Source organism: Sebastes fasciatus, chromosome 20, assembly GCF_043250625.1.
Source record: "Sebastes fasciatus isolate fSebFas1 chromosome 20, fSebFas1.pri, whole genome shotgun sequence".
Taxonomy (NCBI): domain Eukaryota; kingdom Metazoa; phylum Chordata; class Actinopteri; order Perciformes; family Sebastidae; genus Sebastes; species Sebastes fasciatus.
Window position 1 is genome coordinate 1,231,708 of NC_133814.1, and position 17,348 is coordinate 1,249,055.

Genomic DNA, 17,348 nt, shown 5'->3' on the forward strand with positions numbered 1-17,348 from the left:
CCCGGGCTGGAAGTGACGGAGAGATAGAGAGATAGATCTGTAGTAGGCTACCTGTCGGCAGGGAGTTCTTGTGTCGGATGGAGGTCTTGGGGGTCCCAGGTGCACTGGACGGTCTCTCCCATGTCGTCTCTGATGAAGTGTTAAAGAGAAGGGGGGGGGGAGGGGATGACATTAGGAGATCAGTACCAGCTGCATATTCTTTTTGTCATTTTGTTAACAGCGTTGCAACTACTTGTTCCATTTGGGCAACAACAATAAGTAGAAGTGATTCCATCTGTGGGTAAAAACGTGACACACAAAGAGGCACAGATCCTTCACTGTCTGCTGTGATGACCAGCCTGACCATCAGACTGACGCCAACCAGCACAATACCAGAACAAATCTCAGATACGGCCATCAGCTCAGAGGTCTGGAACAAGGCTAGAGGACATACTGTATGTGCCTTGTTATCAATCTCTGGCTCCCTAGTTCATCAACTGTTTCACTACAGTAACAGTAACAGTAACTGGCTAACATTAGCATTAGCACAGAGCTGTGATCGTGACACCAACTAGTCATTATTTGTGTACTTGAGTTAATGCTATGGATGCCTTGTTTGTTCATTTGCCTGTTTGAATGTTGTTGTGTGTTGTCAGTATAGATGACTGCTCTTGTTTGATTAGGATATGATATGAAATGAGTATTTAGATCAGATCCTGATGGGCAGGTTGGCTCCTTGTATGGCAGCCTCTGACATCAGTGTGTGAATGTGTGTGTGAATGGGTGAATGCTGACATGTAGTGTAAAGAGCTCTGAGTGGTCAGAAGACTAGAAAGGAGATATATAAAATGCAAGTCCATTTTAAGATTTTAAACTGTACAGCGGCCCGGTGGCTCAGTCCTTGCTGCAGCAGCCCGGTGGCTCAGTCCTTGCTGCAGCGGCCCGGTGGATAAGTCCTTGCTGCAGCGGCCCGGTGGCTCAGTCCTTGATGCAGCGGCCCGGTGGCTCAGTCCTTGCTGCAGGAGTCTGGCCTGGAGCGTTTTATCTCATGTCATCTCCCCTGCCTCTCCTGTCTGTCTCTCACTATCAAAATGAAGCAGAAATGCTTCCCAAAAAATATAATAATCTTGAAGATTTTAAACTGTAACATGAAACTTTAATGATTACTTGAATTGTCAGTGTTTGGCTGTAGTTGTTCCTTACAAATAAACAAACAAATATACTAAACAGCTAACAGCAAAGACAGCTTACACAGCAATGTGTTAAGTATTAAATAATAACATTTCTGTTCTTAGATTCATAAAAATAATGAATTATACCTCCAAAAAGCATGTTACAGCAAACTATAGACCCTCTCAGCAGAATTCTCCTATTGCATAACCTAGTGGAAACAGCTGGCCACCGTCATGGCTAAAAGCTATCTTAAAAAGTGTCCAAGTCCCAGTTTTATCAGGGTGTTGTTCCCACAAGAACTCATCGGTTCAAGATGAGTCATCAAAAATGAATTTTACAGGAAGAGGATTTCGAGCTATAAAAATGATTTTGATGACATATATTTAGCATGTGATAAGAGAGAATCAACACATGGACAACAGATTAGGATTTCACTGTGTCTTTAAGATAAATGTATTTTGGGAAATGTTAACTTGATTGACAGGTGTCTCAGCCAATGAGAGTCACCCGTGATGGTTGTCACAGTCTTGCTTGTTAGGTTATGTGCTCAAATTTGTATTTTGTTGATCCAGTATCTATCAAGAACTACGCTTATCACATCATGACCAGAATTGGCAACAATCCCATATAATAGTGGAGAGCCTTAACTCTGGAAGAGGAGCCTCGTGTTAAGAAAGAATGTCCTCTACAACAGCCACATGTCCCCCTTCACCTCAGCCAAGTGAATCTGGATAAAGTCAGGTTCCTTTAGCAGTTGTCTTCTAGAGTAAAGCCAACTGAATACAACAGGTACATGTTTTAACCCAATAAAAGGAAAAAATGTTTCACAGATTTCCTTTGACAGGTTTGTAAAGTTTAACTGAGCTCCATAGAGACACTTCTCCATCATCTGTCCCCATTTGACCTCTGCTGGTAAAGATGCTGGAGAACAGGGACACAAAAAGCATGACTGACAAAGACCCTATAATATAGAAGGGCTCTCTTTGATTGATGCTCCCCTGTGTCCATTCTCACCACAGCACTGAGCTAAATTAGCCCTTTACTGTCAGCATACAAAGAAAAGGCACAGACATGTAAAGAGCTCTTATTTCATTTGGGTCCTTTTGACTGGCTCGGCTCTATTTGGCGTCGCTTTAGCGGAGGAGACAACTGAGCCAAGCCCATCAGCTCAAATGACACGCATGGAGGGGATAACTGGCAGCGGGCTTACGGAGAGAGGCTGTGCCTTCACGTTTGATGTACAACACCAGCGCACAGCCTTTACTCCCTAGCCCCTAAACGCCTCAATTTCTCTCTGTTAGCTTGTCACAAACAAATCGATACTGTGAGAAATATAGGATATTAATGCAGAAAATACAGCATAATCTACTTACCTCGGGGAAATTGTTTGTTATTGTGACAGTCTGCATTGCCAAAAGGATAGCAGTGAAAATCCCATTTAAATGATATTCCATTTAACATGTGGATAATACCCAGTTTGCCAGATGGAAACTCAATTGAAATAATAGATTGAATTATGTTATCATATCACATCTAATTTAACATTCTCTTAAAATACTTTTCAGTCAAATGAAACATCTTTTTAATATTTGATTTGATTATATTTACATGTGACTGTAGGTTATTTACTATGTTTGACACCCGAGTGGAACAGGTTGAGTTTCTCTTGAAATGCAGATTGTTTCTCATTTCCTTTCTTTATACTGGTGAGACATCAGACTTGGCACCTGCCAGATTCATAGCTCCAGATACAGAGATACGTACTGTGTGCAGCAGCAGGAGTGATTCTCATCAGCCGCCTTGTCGCAGACGAGCTGAAGTCTAAAAAGCTGCCAATCATCCTAAATTACCTTGATAGTCTAGATTGTAGAATATAAACCCAAGGCAGCTCAATTTACCCACTTTACCATTTGTGGAATAGTTCATCCGCCCTTTTCAGGCCTGTGATGGATATTAATGATGTGAATTCATGATCAATGATAGTATGTAGCATCCAATAGTTCAGGCTGCGTGAGGATGAGGGTCTTTTATGGAACGGAAAAACACCGATTCATGCTTTTCTGATTCACCAAAGTCAATCAATACCTCACTGGTTCAGACTCAGAGTGGAGCAGCAACCAATAGCACCTTAATGCACCGGCTTACTGGGGCTGAAGCCCCGGGCCCCAGTACTAGAGGGCCTCATGAGACACAAGCTTAAAACTAGTTTAATATCAGGCGTTTCCCTGCCGTCATACTGCTGGACGAGCCGACGCACGGCACGGAGAGGGGGGGTGAGAACGAGGGTGCTGTAACATATCCATACATATCCATATATCCATGTTCACGAACTGCAAAATCAGTACATAATATCACAGACGGGGGCATTCTGTTAGGGCCCTATTTAAACCATCTATTGAGCATGGTCTGAAGTGCATGGCGCACGTGCATCGCTATTTAAAAGGCGGATTCGGCAAATTGGAGAAGCAAGCCGTTTTCTGCTGAGGAAACGGATCTGCTCGTGCACAAATATGACAGACATGTATTAATAAATAATGAAAACTGTATTGCTTTCTGATGCAACCCACGGGGAGATCGGACCGGCTGAGCGGAATCTGCTTTACGAACAGACTTACAGCCGGGTGCTGACGGAGAGGCGGTGCGTAACGCAGATCGATCTGCCTCAAAACGCCGCCGTTTAGGTGGAGAGGGCCCGCAAACTCTGAAGTAGCCAACGTCTACACTCGCACACACAGAGGGACGATGAGAGGAGACGCCACAGAGGCCTGTGACCACCGTGATCTAAGATGAGGAGAAGGGCTGCAGCAGGAAATCTGTGCACGCAACAACATATCTGAGTACAAGCATACTGTTAGAGCAGAAGCAGAGCAGATCCAAGTGCAAGCAGGGGCTGTTGAGTGTGAGGACAGGGTTTTGAGGGAAAGCATTACAAAATCGGAACGGGAAAGCATTACAAAATCGGAACGTGAAATCAAAGAGTCATTCCCTCAAATTAAAAGTCAACTCTCTTGAATAAAGATATGGCAGATGTGTAAGTGACTGTATGAATGGAAATAGTCAACAGCAGGTCTAAAAACAGAAATACACCAGCACCAGCTTACTGTCCGCCAGCCACGCCACAAGTGATGCGAGACGTCCCCGATTCTGAGCGGGGAGAAGGAGAAATGGCCTAGTTAGCTTTGACACTGCTATATTTTATTCATAACCATATGACACTTGGCCTTGATGCATTAGCTACCTCCTGTCTCAGATTTTTATCAGTCAAAACAGCCCATTCACACTCTGTGTCATCCAAAAGAGGAACCATAGCGCTTTAGGGATCTCCTCTCATAGCAGTAAAACAATCAAGGAAAAAGCAGAAGATACAGGCTAGGTACTGTGGAAAAACACTGCTGTGAGACTATGACATAACTCTGAGTTTGAATGATAGCTGAGCAGACAGTGAGAGGCATTGAGACGCGATGTAAACAAACCTCTGTTGGACACTTACTCACCAGCCAAGGACAGAATAAGGACCACCATTTAGCATCTAAACCGAACAGGGTTGACATTTGCAGGAAAGAGAGCTGAGATGAAACGTTCTGTTTCAGAAGAAAGAAAACCACACTGACATTTGTCAAGTGGTGTAAATTGGTGATGCAAATGACTAAAAATCCAGCCATGCAACATAAGAGTTATGTAATATTGTTATTTATTTCATGTACATGCTTTTTAACAGCATTAATGAAAACCTTTTCCCACAAGATCAAGACCCCCGTGGGTTAAAGGTCACCAATCTGACAGACTGCAGTCAGCCAAGTGACGGGCTACTGCACCATGATGCCATGATGGTAAGTATGAGCACTGCCACGCTGGTAAAATAAAGAGTTTTTTTTTAAAGCAGCAGTGGGTAGAAATGGAGCAAATATGATTACAAAAAGTGATTTTTATAAAACGGTCACTATATCCTGACAGCAGTGCATGAGACAAGTAATCTGAGTAAGGGATAATGCACAGCTAGCGGCTCATTGTTGTGAGAGAATCCCCTTCAGGGCGATGCTTGCTTAATACATGACTACTTACTTAAGAAATCAATCATTTGACACATAAACGGTCCGCCAGAGTCCGACATCAGAGCTGCGCCCATAGCAACGGTCTGCTATAGACTGTAGAACACCGTGATTAACCAATCAGAATCAAGTATTCAACAGTGCAGTGTAATTAAAAAAATCATGTTCTTCTGTGTCCTCCAGTGCTCCTAACGGCATCTGCAAGATTTCACAGACCGGAGGAAAACAAGCAGTAAGAGCTGATCTGGAGCCTGCCACTCCGAACTCCAATCAAACGGTCAAACTAGGCAGCTGGTGGTCTCTGGGCCTCGCGGTGCTTAAAGCGTGAGCTGACCACTAGCGGCCCCCGGGCCACAGGGTGTTTCCAATGTGAGTTGACCACAAGGGGCCCCCAAGCCCCTCGGTGCATACATTGGGCCCCTTGGTACATATAACCCCATATTAGATACAAAGCTACTGTTCAAAGCCAGGCTCTCTTTGAGTTGTGGGGCAGGTTGCTCTTTGGCAGAGATAGGAGGGTGAGTGTAAAGCTTTATGCAAATATACACTGATCAACCATAACATTAACAACACTATGACCACTGACAGGTGAAGTGAATAACATTGATTATCTGGTTACCATGGCACCTGGCAGTGGGGGGAATATATTAGACAGCAAGTGAACATTTTGAACTTTGAACTTTGTGTTGGAAGCAGAATAAATGGGCCAGCGTAAGAATGTGAGCGACTTTGACGAGGGCCAGATAGTGCTGGCTAGACGACTGGGTCAGCGCATCTCCAGAACTGCAGCTCTTGTGGGATGTTCCCGGTCTGCAGTGGTCAGGACCTACCAAAAGTGATCCAAGGAAGGAGAACCGGTGACAGGGTCAGACCCGAGGCTCATTGATGCACGTGGGGAGCGAAGGCTGGCCCGTGTTGTCTGATCCAATAGAAGAGCTACTGGAGCTCAAACTGCTGTAGAAGTTAATGCTGGTTCCGATAGAAAGGTGTCAGAACACACAGTGAGGAGCAGTTTGTTGCGTACGGGGCTGCGTAGCCGCAGACCGGTCAGGGTGCCCGTGCTGACCTAATGTTATGGCTTTTCGGTGTAGGTTGAAATGAAATGATTTGATGTGTGTAACATCTGGCGGCATAGTGGTGAGGTCGCAGATTGAAACCTCTCCGTATAGGGAGAACTACGGTAGACGATGTGAAAACATGAATGGCCTTTAGAGAGTAGCAGAGCCAGTGTGGAGAGTGCGTGTGTACGAGGGAAGTGAGTGGTGAAGCTTGAGAGAGAGAACGGCGGTGAATGTGAGCAGTGGAGCAGAAGACAGAGTTAGTTCAGCTCTGAGAATGTCAGTGAATGTTCAGTGGAAGTTTCAGTTTGTGCAGAAATAACTGCTGCAGCTCCTCCAGACCAACAGAGGTTTCCTGTGTCCTGTTTCCTGCTGCTGGGTGGAGTGACGGGGGTTAACTCTGGAGAGAGCAACGTTATCGACTCCGGCCCGAGCAGGTTTGTCTGTTCTGGGCTACTGTAGAAACATGGCGGCCAGCTCCGTGGAGAGGACCGGCTCCCTATATATATATATATATATAAACGACTCATTCTAAGGTAACGACTCTTATTCTCAGGTGATTATACACTTAAGAAAACATACTTATTAATATCATATTCCATTTCTGCAGATAGATCCCCCTAAATGTTACTTTGAATCAGAGCATATAAAATAAAAATGTCTATTCTGAATATACTGATTTTGTGTAAAAAAAAAGAAGTTATTTATCTGTCTGCAGTAGCAGAAACAAATCTACCCATTTAATATTAGACAGATTTCATATCATTTATAAACCAAATGAGAAGTTTGAATAGTTTAGTATGAATCTTCATTCAAAACCAGCTGGAGACTATAGGTTGGTACACATGGTGTGTCCTGTGTTGATCTTGAACGGTGCTGGCTGGAGATCAGTAACATTCTTGGAAAAGTCCTATCAAGAAAAATGTCTCTTTCCCCTGTTGGAGGACCTGACTGATCTGAATCGTCCCTCCCAGAGGATAAGGGGCTGCCAGTAGATGTACACACTTAAGCAAAATTGTTGGTACCCTTCCGTTAAAGAAAGAAAAAACCCACAATGGTCACTGAAATAACTTGAAACTGACAAAAGTAATAATAAATAAAAATTCACTGAAAATTAACTAATGAAAATCAGATATTGTTTTTGAATTGTGGTTCAACAGAATCATTTTAAAAAACAAACTAATGAAACTGGCCTGGACAAAAATGATGGTACCCTTAACTTAATAGTTGTAGTTGTACAACCTTTTGAGGCAATCACTGCAATCAAGTGATGTCTGTAACTCTCAATGAGACTTCTGCACCTGTCGACAGGTATTTTGGCCCACTCCTCGTGAGCAAACTGCTCCAGATGTCTCAGGTTTGAAAGGTGCCTTCTCCAGACAGCATGTTTCAGCTCCTTCCACAGATGTTCAATAGGATTTAGATCAGGGCTCATAGAAGGCCACTTCAGAATAGTCCAATGTTTTGTTCTTAGCCATTCTTGGGTGTTTTTAGCTGTGTTTTGGGTCATTATCCTGTTTGAGGACCCATGACCTGCGACTGAGACCAAGCTTTCTGACACTGGGCAGCACATTTCGCTCCAGAATGCCTTGATAGTCTTCAGATTTCATTGTACCCTGCACAGATTCAAGACACCCTGTGCCAGATGCAGCCCCATAACATAACCGAGCCTCCTCCATGTTTCACATTAGGTACAGTGTTCTTTTCTTTGGATGCTTCATTTTTGCGTCTGTGAACATAGAGCTGATGTGACTTGCCAAAAAGCTCCAGTTTTGTCTCATCTGTCCAAAGGACATTCTCCCAGAAGCTTTGTGGCTTGTCAATATGCATTTTGGCAAATTCCAGTCTCACTTTTTTATGATTTGCGTCCTCCTCGGTCATCTTCCATTAAGTCTACTTTGGCTCAAACAGCGATGGATGGTGCGATCTGACACTGATGTACCTTGACCTTGGAGTTCATCTCTAATCTCTTTGGAAGTTGTTCTGGGCTCTTTGGTTACCATTCGTATTATCCGTCTCTTCAATATGTCATCAATTTTCCTCTTGCGGCCACGTCCAGGGAGGTTGGCTACAGTCCCATGGACCTTAAACTTCTGAATAATATGTGCAGCTGTAGTCACAGGAACATCAATGGTCTTATAGCCTTTACCTTTAACATGAAGGTCTATAATGTTCTTTCTGATCTCCTGAGACAACTCTCTCCTTAGCTTTCTGTGGTCCATGTTCAGTGTGGTACACACCATGATACCAAACAGCACAGTGACTACTTTTCACCCTTTAAATAGGCAGACTGACTGATTAAAAGTTTGAAGATACCTGTGATGCTATTTACAGGACACACCTTAGTTTAATATGTCCCTATGGTCAAATTATTTTCCATCTTTTCTAGGGGTAACATCATTTTTGTCCAGGCCAGTTTCATTAGTTTGTTTTTTAAAATGATTCTGTTGAACCACAATTCAAAAACAATATCTGATTTTCATTAGTTAATTTTCAGTGAATTTTTATTTATTATTACTTTTGTCAGTTTCAAGTTATTTAAGTGACCATTGTGGGTTTTTCTTTCTTTAACGGAAGGGTACCAACAATTTTGCCTACGTGTGTATCACATCTAAGTGGAAGCATGAGGATCCCCCTGATATTACTCAGTGGATTAATGAGGTCAATTCATGTGCTCCCTTAGAAAAAATAACCTATACTATAAGAGGTCGCCCACAGCTTTTCTATAGGATATGGGATCCATGCATCACTTATATAGAATCTTCTTAACCTAACCTTTTATGGTATTTACTTAATTATTTTTATTTTCTACATGCTGTTTTCTTTTTTTCTTTCCTTTTTTCTTTCTACATTTATCTAATTAATTAATTAATTAATTAATTAATCTATTTAAGGTTACTATCTTACTACCATGAATTATATTATTGTAGTACTTATTACTTTTAATTCTAACTAACTAATTAAATTATTTAAAAAAATATTTTTACGTTATTTTTTCTGTAACTTTACCTCTAGGGTTGGGAAGAAGGCTGGTCCTGTCTCTGTGTAGGAGTGTGTATATGTATGTATATATTAAATGTTAAATGTAAGATATAATTTTATAAATCTTTTTTTGTTTGTATTATAGCACCGGTGTTATGTTTTTTTATGTTTGTTATGCTATGTTTGGAAAAAAGGAATAAAAAGAATTTCCCCCAAAAAAACAACTAGCTGGAAACTGAAGGGATTTTCTGTGTGCTGTAGATCTACAGTATGTGTGTGTGTGTGTGTGTGTTGGGACTGTTGAGTGTTTAGACTGGTGTGTTTATGGAGCGGCCCACTGGTCAGGCTGGGATGAGTGGAGAGTCTTAGGAGATGGCTGGTACAAACCACAGCGCCCTGTACCGCTGCACCCAGCAACACAGGAAGGAAAACCTCGAAAAAAACAAGCCCTGACACAAGGACATGCAGCCCTCACCCACGCACCCCGCTCTGTTACTATGGCGATGCAGAATCACAAACGCACAAACACACACACACACACACACACACACACACACACACACACACACACACACACACAGGACCGTATCTAATCTAGCTGAACTTTAGCGTAACAAAAGGGTTCAGCAAAAATAGCACAGATGCTATAAATACCAATAGTTTCAGGAAAAATGTTATCAGATGGGTTTGTTTGGAAACAGTTGCTGTGGTGGTGAGTTAGGCAGAACCACAGGCCTGTAGTACAGGGTGTGTGTGTGTGTGTGTGTGTGTGTGTGTGTGTGTGTGTGTGTGTGTTAGGGCTGAGCAGGCTTTCATTTAGTCAGCATGCAGCGAAGACACAGAAAACAAGTCCTGGAGGTTTCTGTGCCTTCAGACAGCAGTTTCACAAGAGACAGATGCTGCTGCTGTTTTTTTTTTTACGCACAGAAAGTTATGAAAAATGTATAATTTTCTCTCTTAGGAAATATTGTGGACTCTCTTTGTTCCAGTTTGCTACTCTCTGGAACATGATCTGTTTTACTACTAGATAAGAGAAGCCTCCGAACTCCATCGTATGAAGACAAAGCAGAGCTGTCCACTTCCCACAGGAATAGCATGGGGAATAAGGGGGAATAAATCTGAATTTATGAGGTTATCTTAACTGTTAAAGCATCTAATAACGACACAGTCCAAAGAGCCAAAAGAGTCTGGTTTGTTTCACACTTTTTGAGTTCATTTAGCATCTCCTTTTATTTCTATAGAGAAGGAGAAGGAGGAGAAGGAGGAGAAGGAGGAGAGGAGGAGAGGAGGAGAGGAGGAGAGGAGTAGAGGAGGAGGAGGAGAAGGAGAAGGGAGGAGCGACTCCCATGGTCTCGTGGCTGGGTGGAGCCCTCGGCTAATTCTAGATCCCCTCTCATGGCCACAATTTGACCACCGCAACCGCCATTAGAGACGTACATGATGTGAACATCTCTGATGTGAAGCTGGTTACACTCTAAAGTGACTACTAAGCCACAACCCCGGTTTATCAAAGTCCATGGCATGCACTTTCTGTTATTTTAGCACAGTCTATTATTATTATTCCACTCATATACGAGCATTGCTCACAGATTTAGGAGGAGGAGATAAAGGCCCGGCCAGCATTTAAAACAGCATAATCAATTCATTCCCATGGGAGTAATGGATTCACCCGCAGGGACAATAGAAATCTTCACAAATTCTTTGCCATTGAGTTCATCTTTGGTTCACTTTGACAAGCTAATTCTCTCCATTGACCAATACCAGCCCACCTTGACAGAGCTAAACTGTGAGGTAACAGAGCGCTAGAGGGTTCAACATGGAGGAAGTTCTCGTAGCTTATTAGCTGTGTTGCATAGGGGAGCAAGGAAATATTGAAAATATTGAATATTGCAATCATGTGTTTTGTGTATCAATTCTCAATATCACTGTATCGATTTTTAATTAATAGTTTACATGCAAATATTAACTCAGTCAATGCTCTATTTCATTTGCAAATGAAATGATGTTGGCTGTTACCAGATCCCACTCTGTTCTGATTGCATACAAAAAAGCACAGATTTGACTCAGATTTGATGAATATGGCGGTGTGCCAGATTCTTGCCGATACACAGCCCTAGTGTTGATCATTCACTTTTATTTAACCCTGCTTTGTCTAATTATAAACTGCTCCACAAGTGGGGGATGGTTTCAGATATGAGACTGGAGTCGATAGTATAATACATCTTTTGAATAAACTTTGTGAGTGACCAAGCTTTTCAATAAAAGCTTTATTGAATAAATGATGCAGAAACGCGATAACAAGATGGCAGGTGGGAGTAAACGGCACAATACGGAGGACAAAAAAAGATTATTATGGAATGTTTTGCCCAATGATGCCAAAAATAAACTGCCTACTGAAGCTTTAAGAATAGGTATTTGTGTTTTTACATGATGCCTGTTGTCACTCTGTGTGAATGGTGAACACTGTGTCTGAGAAGCTGCACTCTCTAACCTTTATTAGAGCTGAAGTCAACGGCTCAACCAGATATTAGTATCATCAGTCAGGTTCTACAGCGAGTTCACTCAGGGATAGTAAAAGCAGGCTATGTTGCTGTGTCTGTGGAACAGAGGGGGTATTAAGCTGTCTCTATGCCGCTGTGTGTGTGTGTGTGAATGTGTGTGTTCAGGGAGACACTGAGTGGTGATTGTGTCGACAGAAACAAGGCTCTATCAGCAGTATCAGTTCTTGTACACCCTCTGTCTCCCACTGGTACCATCACTGGCGTAGAGACAGAGAGTGGATCTTTAACTTTACTGAGAGATTACATTTTATGATAAATACAAACTCCTTGTTGGAACATTTTTAATGAAAAATATTGCTTTATTTTCAATCCAAAGAGTAGTTGGGGAGCAAGGCAGGAAATATTTTTGTGCAAAGTGACAGATGTGGTGCATGTGGTGCAAGCTTTAGTGCATGTGTTGTCACGGAGGCGTAACACCCACCCTCCGGTCCCCTCCCAGGTTAACACTGTTAACTCTGTCAGCACTGTTAGCACTGTTAGCACTGATAGCACCATTAGCTGCAGCCGTCTCCATGTTGAGAGCCATCTCCAACTGTCGTCTTGACTAGTCAGAATGACGTTATAGATATCTGGAATAAGAATTCTGACTAGTCACAATGTAATTACGACTAGTCAAGCTGTTCCAAGCTGTTTGATCACTATCAGCCGGTTGATCTCTACCATCTGTTGGATCACTATCAGCTGTTTGATTACTATCAGCTGTTTGATCACTATCAGCTGGTTGATCTCTACCAGCTGTTTGATCACTACCAGCTGTTTGATCACTATCAGCTGATTGATCACTATCAGCTGTTTGATCACTACCAGCTGGTTGATCTCTACCAGCTGTTTGATCACTACCAGCTGGTTGATCTCTATCAGCTGTTTGATCACTATCAGCTGTTTGATCACTATCAGCTGTTTGATCACTACCAGCTGGTTGATCTCTACCAGCTGGTTGATCTCTACCAGCTGTTTGATCACTATCAGCTGTTTGATCACTATCAGCTGTTTGATCACTATCAGCTGGTTGATCACTATCAGCTGTTTGATCACTATCAGCGGTTGATCTCTGTATTATTGATCTGCCGTTTCTATTGAAAATGAGAACAGAAGCAGCAGGTTAAACCACTGTTCATTTAACTTGAATAGAAGTTGGTTTATTATATTTTGTGTTAAATATTGCACTGCCTTGTATCTTGAGAACTGAATCAGCAGGTCCTGTTGTTGCACTTTTTTTTATTATATTCTAATAAAAGCTGTATGTATTTGCCATTAATCGTTGTATTTACTTGTTTATATCCATAATTAATTTATCCCCGATTCCCTTACAAAGCTTTGAGGAATCCTGCCGTGCTCTGTCCAGTCTCAGATATTTATTTCACAGTCACACTGATTGAATTTTTGGCAAAAAAAGTTACTGTATTGATTTCAAATCATTGAATCTTATCGTATCGTATCGTATCGTATCGCTCTAGATGAGCCACATATCGTCCTTGAATCGTATCGGAACCAGGGAAAGTGATACATATCGTGTCGTTGTAAAAACGTATCATTCCACCCCTACTAGCTTAGCCTAGGCTGGAAGCAGAGGAATCAGTTAGTGAGTAATTAAAATGTATCTTGTTTGCTGAACCAGTACATAAACAGAAATGTAAAAACTGCACATTGTGGTTTTAGGGAGAGTTATGTTCTTGAACTATTTCTTTAAAATGTGTCCTGGACTGTTCTTACCATTGCTTGTGGTGTTGACGTAGTATCGCTTCCCTTGTGGAGACATGTAGCACCTCCACTGAGGAGGCAGGGGGTCTCTGAGGTCCTCAACAGGGAGCTGACTCAGAGACGATGTCCTCTGTCAAAACAGACAAAGCAAAGTTTGTGTCAATAACCACAAACAGGCTCATCAGCACATTGGAGGTGAATTGAAACAACATGTTAGATCCAAGTCATAATTGAAATAATTGCTGGAGATAAACAGATAAAAGTAGATCAAACAAAACCACAGGAGATCAGGCTACACAAGAGATGAAGATGAAATGTGCAGTAGGGTTCAATGAGGTTCTCATTTCCTCAAGTATTTCACAACCAGCGACCAATGACATCATAGCGGAGCGGGCTGCGCTACCACCGCTGCCACACAAAGAACAACACACTGCCTCTGAGACCCGGAGCTCCAGAGTCAGCGTATGTGCACACAACATACAGCTGAAGAGCGCCAGAGAGCGTGGGGACAAACTGCACACATCTGCTACTGATTAGCAGGAAAACAACAGGCTGAGACCGCTGTAACACATTGTGGGGATGCTGTTTGAAGACTTGGGAGAGCCAAATGAAATTCCATAACAGCTACAGTTTGGTTATCGAGGTCCATGCCAAGTCACTGAAGCATCTAGAAGAGGTTAGTTTAACTGCAAATAAATCCAGTCTCTGCAGGCTAGATGTGAATGCAATGGAATAGAGTAGGAGGAGGAGGAGGACGACGAGGCTTTGCAGCAATAACGGACATAAATGACCGTACGCTAATCGCTGTTCAGAGATGGGGATGGTAAGGAAGTTCTCGACACTGTAATCAAGGCGATATATTGTGATTTTTTAAAGGTCCCATATTGTAAAAAGTGAGATTTTCATGTCTTTTATATTATAAAGCAGGTTTAAGTGCTATATAAATACTGTTTGACTATCAAAACGCTCAATATACACAGCCCGTATTCAGAAATTGTGCGTTTGAAACAAGCCGTCAGGATTTCTGTCCATTTGTGATGTCACAAATATACGATATTTAGACCACTACACGGTTTTAAACGTAAACATTCTAAATGTGTCCCAGTTTTTTTCTTGTTGCAGTGTATGTGAATGACATCAGCTGACAGTGTGTAAACATGGAACCAAACTGTTGCCTAGCAACGCAATTCCATTGCAATTCCATTGAAATGCACTAAAACAGAGCGTTCAGACAGAGTGTAAATACAGGTATATTCAGGCAGACAGTATGAGGAAAATAGTTTTTTTTTTTTTACATTACAGCATGTAAACATGTTTCTATTAGACACAAAATACAAGTATTAACCTGGAAATGAGCATAATATGGGAGCTTTAAATCTAATTTCAGGAAAACAGTCATAGTATAAAGAACGCACCATCATATCAATAAAATCTGAGTAAAAACAGTTAACTTTTTTTATGCAATCAGAACAGTTATCACAGTCGCTGTAACATCCGACATCATTGCACTAGTTTGAGAGGACACATACACTGAGAGGGAGCATCTCTTTTGCAAATAGAATAAAGTATTGAGTGAGTTATACTTTGCATGGAAACTATTAACTAAAAATCAATAGTGTTATTGAGAATCAATACAGTATCATAAAACATAATATTGCAATATTAAATTTTTTGTTACACCCTTACTCCCTTATGTGTAGTATTTTGCCACTGTGTGGAAGCTGGTCTTGGATGCTATCAGAGTGTGGGTTAGCTTAGCGTTAGCAGTTGTGTCTTCAATAAAAAGCAACAGTAACTTCTGTCTTTATCGTCCATCTATGTGAGCTAAGCAACCAAACATGTAACAATGAAATAAGAGTCTGATCTTACATTTTTCCTTATCATACTTACCCGTACTAGGACTGAGTAACTTTCTAGTTTCGGCTGGCTGCGGTTTGTTTTGGTTGACGGATATGGAACAGATATGACATCACGTTACTCAGACTACAACAATAAAAGCGGTAACTTCCTTCTACCTCAACATAGACTCAGATAAAGCAAATATATCGATTCTGGCATTAAAACATCTATTTCAAAATTGTTAAACAAAAGCTTTATATTTTCATTAAATTTGTTTCCCATCCCTAGTAGCCTAAAGCTCAGCAAATGGTCAAGTGGTGATGCATTTGAATGTCAGATAAAGGTACAACCCAGAGCAAATTATTTGATGTTCCAAAATTCTGTTCTTAGCCTCTGAAAAGTCCTGGGAGGCCACTGTGGAGATGATGGATGAGGGCGTATGATGGGACACAGGAATGCTATTCATTATCATTACACACTGTCACACACCAGAGGGAGGACAGAGATCAGCTCTAAGCAAACATCTCTTCATGGATATATACTATCTCATCTCATCCCCCATTTGTAGTGGTCATCAAGCAGCAGAAAGTACTGATTTAAGCACAAACTGTTGCTGGAGGTAAAAGCTGCATCATCTCAGAACAAAGTCATTTTCTGCCCTATAGCTGGAAGAAGAGCAAGGAAGGAAGCCAGAGCTCTCAGGTCCCGCAGGACTGGAGAGTATGCATCCATGTCAACCCCGGGTGACTTATGACTGCATGTAATTACAGTCTCTGACAGCATTGCTGCCATGTTTTCCCTTTGATGGTCTCGTGGTCACTGTTATATTTGTCCTTTGTGAGCTTTGAGGAACCAATTTGCTAAAATAGTCCAACAGCAGTGAAAAGTTGTAATGGATGTAACAATTGATAAACTCCAACATGCCATTAAAGAAAATATGAGCTATTTTTAATCACGTCAGTGACAGGATCACGTGTTCATGTACTGAAACAGAAATGGAGAGAGAAAAGGTCAATATGCCAAACTACAGATCCATTTACAGCAGAGCCAAGTGCTGCAGTACATGACTGTGTGCAGAGGAAAGGCCCCTTCAGTTGTTGCACACATGTTGTTCCTCCCCAAACAACATGGCTCATCATCATACATTTGTTTTCACTGATCTGGTGTATAACTGGGTGAAAACAGGACAGCGTAGCCAACAGCCACGCTTCCATAAACGTATTATTATTATGCACATTTTTAAGTATTGCATTAGAAAAGCTGCATGGAAATGGCAGAATTTGATAAAACTTCCTCTATTGTGCAAAAAAAAGTTTTTACACTTTGTGTCATTTAATTTTTTTTTGTTTTGATTTTGATGTTAAAGTTCAATTTAAATATTTTTTATGTGTAAAAAGTAGCATTTAGTCAAAAAACAAGATTTTGCATATGGGCCCCCTAAAAGATAGAACCGGCCCCGCTAGCTGGAACCGGCTCCGCTAGCTAAAACCGGCCCTGCTAGCTGGAACCGGCTCCGCTAGCTAGAACCGGCCCATCTTGCTGGAACCGGCTCCGCTAGCTAGAACCGGCCCCGCTAGCTGGAACCGGCCCCGCTAGCTGCTAGCTGGAACCGGCCCCGCAAGCTGGAATTGGCCTTGCTAGCTGGAACCGGCCCCGCTAGCTGGAACCGGCCCTGCTAGCTAGGACTGGCCCTGCTAGCTGGAACCGGCCCTGCTAGCTAGGACTGTCCCTGCTAGCTGGAACCGGCCCTACTAGCTAGGACTGGCCCTACTAGCTGGAACCGGCCCTGCTAGCTGGAACCGGCCCTGCTAGCCGGTCCTGTAAGTATTTAACATTAGTAACATGATTTGAGCTTTGACTCCTCGTAGTTAACGTAACGTTATCATCAGCTCACTCACTGTAAATGCAAACGTCGGTTGTTGACTGGTTAGCGAGCGTTAACTGTAACGTTACTGTTAACATCAAACAGTCTAACACTAGCTAACTGGTAACGTTAATACTAGAAA

The 17,348-nt window shown here is 42.1% G+C and overlaps 1 protein-coding gene and 1 long non-coding RNA gene across 3 annotated transcripts in view; both read right to left on the reverse strand.

Annotated features, from left to right (window-relative positions):
- The window catches only part of LOC141758807 (uncharacterized), a 118,800-nt gene that overhangs the window by 31,897 nt on the left and 69,555 nt on the right, over positions 1 to 17,348 (reverse strand). The window lies entirely within an intron of this gene.
- The window catches only part of gas7b (growth arrest-specific 7b), a 74,655-nt gene that overhangs the window by 31,897 nt on the left and 25,410 nt on the right, over positions 1 to 17,348 (reverse strand). For both annotated transcript variants that reach the window (XM_074620492.1, XM_074620494.1), the window contains exons 2-3: positions 13,516 to 13,633; positions 52 to 129 (exon numbers count right to left, since the gene is read on the reverse strand). In XM_074620492.1, the coding sequence (XP_074476593.1) occupies positions 52 to 129; positions 13,516 to 13,633 (196 nt within the window). The remainder of the gene's footprint in view (positions 1 to 51; positions 130 to 13,515; positions 13,634 to 17,348) is intronic.